At 33.7% G+C, this 5383-nt stretch overlaps 1 protein-coding gene across 1 annotated transcript in view; it reads left to right on the top strand.

The window, feature by feature from the left end:
- DNAH7 (dynein, axonemal, heavy chain 7) overlaps positions 1 to 5383 on the top strand; it is a 112670-nt gene that overhangs the window by 20300 nt on the left and 86987 nt on the right. Inside the window, exons 15-16 of the mRNA XM_009890225.1 lie at positions 4173 to 4397; positions 4841 to 4987. Coding sequence (XP_009888527.1) covers positions 4173 to 4397; positions 4841 to 4987 — 372 coding nt within the window. The remainder of the gene's footprint in view (positions 1 to 4172; positions 4398 to 4840; positions 4988 to 5383) is intronic.

The following is a 5383-nucleotide window of genomic DNA, read 5'->3' as shown; positions in this document are numbered from 1 at the left end:
GGTGTTCCACAATGTGGAGGGATTCACAGTGGCACCCTCACTTGTTCGCTTACTTTCAGCACGTTGCTATGTATTGCAGTTTGTGAGCCCAGATTTACATATTATGTTACCTAGTTTATTAGTAGTTTATTAGGTAACATATTATGTTACCTAACTAACCTAACCCTTACAAAATGGGCAAGTGGCTTAAAAAGGTTCCCTCAAAGAAACTGCAAATTCAAGATAACACCAATAATGTGGGCACAAGTTGTCACCAAGCAAATGGCAGAGCTGACACTTCTGCTCATAGTACAAGCTCTTCATCATCCACATTACAAGGTAAAAATGATAGTCTAATCAGATTTGACTAGTTGGCCGAAAAATTTCAAAATTATCAGGAAGAGCATTCAAAATACGAATTTACATCCATTATCATTAATGATGAACCTTGCCTGAAATGACTATTGTGCCTTGAGATATTGGTTAATGATAGCATGAAAACATCACACTTAGCAAGACACATAAAAACTAAGCATCCAGATCATGAAGAGAAACCTCTAAAGTTTTTTTCAGTGAAGTTTCAAGTCACATGATACTCAGACTCTACAAAATGCAACGATCCATGCTTAGAAGACCCAGAACCCTCCTCTTATTTAACAGTGAAAGAGAAAAAGCCACAGACCAATTGGGAAACACTAGTTCTTCCTACTATGGTAAAAATGGCTGAAACAATACATGAAAAACAATATGATGATAAACTAAAATGCATTTCTTTGTCAGCAAATACTGTTGGAAGGCACATGGAAAACATTGCTGAAGATTTGTAGAAACAAGTATTAGAACAAGTTATGCAATGTGGGAGATTTACTATAGAGCTGGATGAAAGTACAGATGTTTAACATATCTCAGTTTATGGTATTTGCTGGATTCTGTTTTAATAATGAAATACGTGATGAACTACATTTTTCTGAGCCACTACAGGAAAGATGTATTGGAGAAAAGATATTCTCAACAGTAAATGTCTTCTTTAATAAAAACAATGCTTTATGGAGAAACTGTTCAAGCACAACCACTGATGGAGTGGCTTCTTTGACTAGAATAAAAAAAAGGATTCTGGAGTAAAGTTACAGAGATAGCAGCATACGTGAAATTCATTCGTTGCATCATTTGTAAGCATACTATGGCAGCAAAGATGTTGAAGCCAGAAGTGCCACAAAGTTCTACAGGATATCATAAATATGATTAATGTTATAAACCAAGATCTTTAAATAGTAGAATCTTCAGAATAGTTTATATTGAGACAGGGTGTGACCATGAAAATTTTTTGTAACACACAGAGGTTTGCTGGTTATCTTGTGGCAAATTGTTTTAAAAAGAGTTGTCAAACTTAAAGATGAGATATGCATTTTTCTTTTACAAAAAGACAAGTATTCTAAATTTTGATGACCTTTTCTGTGATGACAAATGGCTGTCACTAGTATGCTACCTTGGTAAAATATTGATACTTAATCTGTCCTTCAAGGTAAAGATGACATCTTTAAGAATGAGTGAGAAACTAACTGCTTTTCAAAAGAAAATCACACTATGGAGGCAGCATTTTGAAAATGGGTGTTTGGAAATGTTTCCATGGTTGTATGATTTTGTTGTTGAAAAACATGTCATGTCACCCCCCAAAAAACTCTTCTATTTCAGTGGGTTTTGAATGCATTTGTTTAAAATGCAAAAATGCAGGACCTTCCAGTTGGTTTGCAAGAATAACTGAGTGACATCAGGGAAGATGGAAATTTACTAGATGAATTTCAACAAAAACCCTTGCATAATTAGTGGATAGGATCATGATTTATTATTAAGCGCAGCCAATGATGCAATTATTTTTGGATCTGTGTATATTTGAGGGTTTTTTTTAGGCTATGATGGCCATTAAAAATGTATTGAAATAAAATGAACTTAGAACCAGACCTTTGAATCTCTGAATCACAAAGCATTAAATATATTCTATAAATTATTAAATATATTTCTATATTTTATATATTTCTATAAAATATATATTCCTATTTTAAATATATTTCTATACAATTAATGAATAAAAATGCCTTAAAATATTATTTATTTCATCTTCGCTTAATAATTTTTTATTTTATGGGGTTTGTGCATGTTTTGTTGTGTAAATAATATGTTAGTACAGTAGTATGTGTGCATAATCTATACATAAATATACATATATTGGAGGTGCATTCTCAAAAATTTCTTAGTGATAAGGATGTATGATCTAGAAAGTTTGGAGACCACTGCTGTAGGGGAGCATGCTAGCAAGCATGTGGCTGGCTGGAATGCTGATTGAGCCTGTTAGTAATGTAAGTATTACCTGGAAGTTTTGTCACTGATTTTCATGAAGCAAAGCGTTCATATATAATGGCTTGGAATAAGTGCATGTTTTTATTTCTATCCCCATCTAGCTAGTATAAGCAGATAACAATTTCTGTATTGTGGGCAACATGCCAGTAGAATTAAATTTAGACTGCATGTTATTCAGGCTTCTGAACAAATAGCGTAGTCAAACACTGACTATCTCTTGATTCTCCTAAATGAAATTCAAGCAGTTGAATTAGATGTGGAAGACTCAATATCCATTGCCAGTATCCTAAACTAATCAAAGAGTTGAAACCTGAGATGTAGAGAATTTTAATATGTATTTAATTCTTCACAAGAAAACTTTAAAAAGCACTCACTGACAAGTTGTATGAAGTAATTTTGCCTTTATATCCTTTGTTGAATGATCATTTAAAATTTAGAAGATGTAGGGTTTGCAGTTTGGTAACCGTAAAATCCCATCTCCTCACAAATACCACTTCTATAATCAAAACCCTGCTGTTTCTTTGATGTACTCAGGCTCAGCGAAGCACTTATATTCACACTTGAAGCGTAATGTGTCTTAGTCTCTTGCTGTTGAGCAGAGTTCTGATGTATGTGCCCAATATTAAATGTGTGAAATACAGGTGTTTGCTTAAAATAAATTGGATGTCTGAGTGATTTGAACTTTCGCTACAGTGAAGTGTAACATAGGATATAGCTGGAGTAATTTTTTCAAGTAAAAAGTAAAATGTTTAGAAGTTGAACTTTGTGCTGTCTGAGAATATGGTACCTTTAAAATGCATACTTGTTATGCTATAATTTTGTGTTGGAGAATAAGCAAATTGCATGTAATCATATGTAGCATGTAATATTGTACCAGCATCAAGCCCCTTCTAATAGTTTTTCCATCTCATTGCTGTCTTTGAGGTATTCTTTTAATAGCCAAATGTTCTGTAGATCCATAGCAATGAGTATATTCTGAAGCATAGAAACTGCTGTTGGAAGAGCAGAAGTGTAGATTTACTGGACAATTTATCTCTACCTAAAAATGTTTCCAGTGATATCATGTTGTGTCATCATATTAAATTTTTCTATATTTTCAATTGATGGATATCAAGTAATATTTATATATACTGGTATACTATTGATCTGTCCAGTTGGCCAACATTTTTACTAATACAGCTTTTTTCCTTTTAAGAGACTTGTAGAGTCTCTGGATGTTGTTATGGATTATTGTTTAAACTGGGCTGTGTTGCTGTTCTGTTAAGAGTACCATACAGAATGCTACATGTATCAACACCGTTTGCTGCCAGCTCTTGAGATCTGAAAGAATAGCGTAATTTTTATTTTTATCACAGTGAGCAGTGCAGTGGCTGTCTGTATTCCTTATATTTTTACTGCTAGGGAAGACCTAATCTTACATTGGGCCATCCAGTGCTTCCCTTTCTGAAGTGTGTCCATCTTTTCTTTTGTAGTTATTTTACTAATTTTTCCTTGGTTGCACCACGCTTTCTTTCCCAAATCTGCAGCACTTACAACAGGCTGTCTGGATTGGCTTCTGTTAGTCCAAACCTTTGTGCATACAGCTTCACCCATTCTTTTGAGTTTTGTTCAATAAAATAGCTAGGAGGGCAATTGTATTAACAAGTTACATGCTGTAAAAATGGCTAATACCATACTGTTCCAAATAAACACCTTTTCAGCTCACGTATTTCTAATTCTATTTAATTTTGCTTGTAAAAAAAAGAAAGCTTTTAAAGTTAAGTATTAACTACTTCAGGCATTTTTTTGGCATTAAATTATGTAAAAAAATTTCTTCCCTTTTAATTTCTATTCCCCAGACCTGTATGCAGAAAGTGGAAACACGTGACATGCTTGAATTGGAGCAGAAATTAGCGGATGCCGTAAATCGTGTTGCATTCCTGATAGAATGTGTCAGCTTTTCACCAGCAGACATTCGACTGAACAGTAATGTTTTTCAATGGTATGCGCGAATGCCAGATATCTTTGAAGAGCACAGAAAGATAATTAAAGAAAAAACAGAACAATTTCAAGATGGTCTTAAGGTTTGTAATGGCAATATTTTAAAAATCCTTCACCTACTAATTCTGAATAGCGTATTTTAGTTTCATCTGCCATGTGATTATTCCTATTATTCTATTTTAGTTTGAGATATACTAGGTATTTGAATTTAGCTTTCTATTATGAGCCTGCAGACTACATCCGTCACAGAAAGCAGAAATCTCTGTCCGATTATATCCTATGACATAGCACCCTAAGTCACATCTGTCAGTTAGCCCAATAAGTCACTGCAGGTAACAGTAGGATTCAGGGCAAATTCTGTAATTTGGGTGGAGTATATACTTATGTGCAAATATGTTGGATGCCTTGGATTTTCTGCAAGTATAAAGTGTGTTACTGTAGCAAATCAGAATAGTTATTCCTTCTTTTTACAGAAATTTATTGTGATTTTTTAAAATGAGTATATGTTTGCTTGATGTTTTATTAGGTACGTTGTGAACAATTTGTTGAGGAACTGAAAAGCTACTCTAAGCAGGTTGAAGAATTCAGCACATTTGGAGATATTGAGGAAGTCAACAGGTATTTGAAGAAAGCTCAAACATTAAAGACAAAATTGGATCTTGCTTCTGATAAGGTACAGATTATAGTCTAAACTAGTTCAATAGTATAAATTGTTAATCTTTGTTTTCAGAATCAACAGTTTTCTCAGTAATGCAGTTACTGAGATGTGGCAAAATCGTTCTTAATTCAGCTATGAAATGTTTTTACATGATTTGCAACTTAAACTACAAATTTAATGAGCACAATAATTTGTTACTATGTCAGCATTCTGCATAGTGAAAGAGTTTAGAGTGTATTAAATTTATGTACGTTTGCATAGAGATTATACTTTTATGTTCTTGGAAGTGCAATTCCTGATGCTCAATATTACCTCCCATCTCTTAAAGCCTCCATGGCAATGCAAGTTACAGAGGAATGCCCAGGTACCATTTTAAACCTCTAATGATATTCCTCTATTCACTAGCAGGAA

The sequence above is a fragment of the Charadrius vociferus genome, unplaced genomic scaffold, assembly GCF_000708025.1.
Source record: "Charadrius vociferus isolate BGI_N301 unplaced genomic scaffold, ASM70802v2 scaffold147, whole genome shotgun sequence".
In the NCBI taxonomy this organism is placed as follows: Eukaryota; Metazoa; Chordata; class Aves; order Charadriiformes; family Charadriidae; genus Charadrius; species Charadrius vociferus.
Note: the sequence above shows the minus strand (reverse complement) of the source record. Positions and strands in the feature narration are given on the sequence as shown.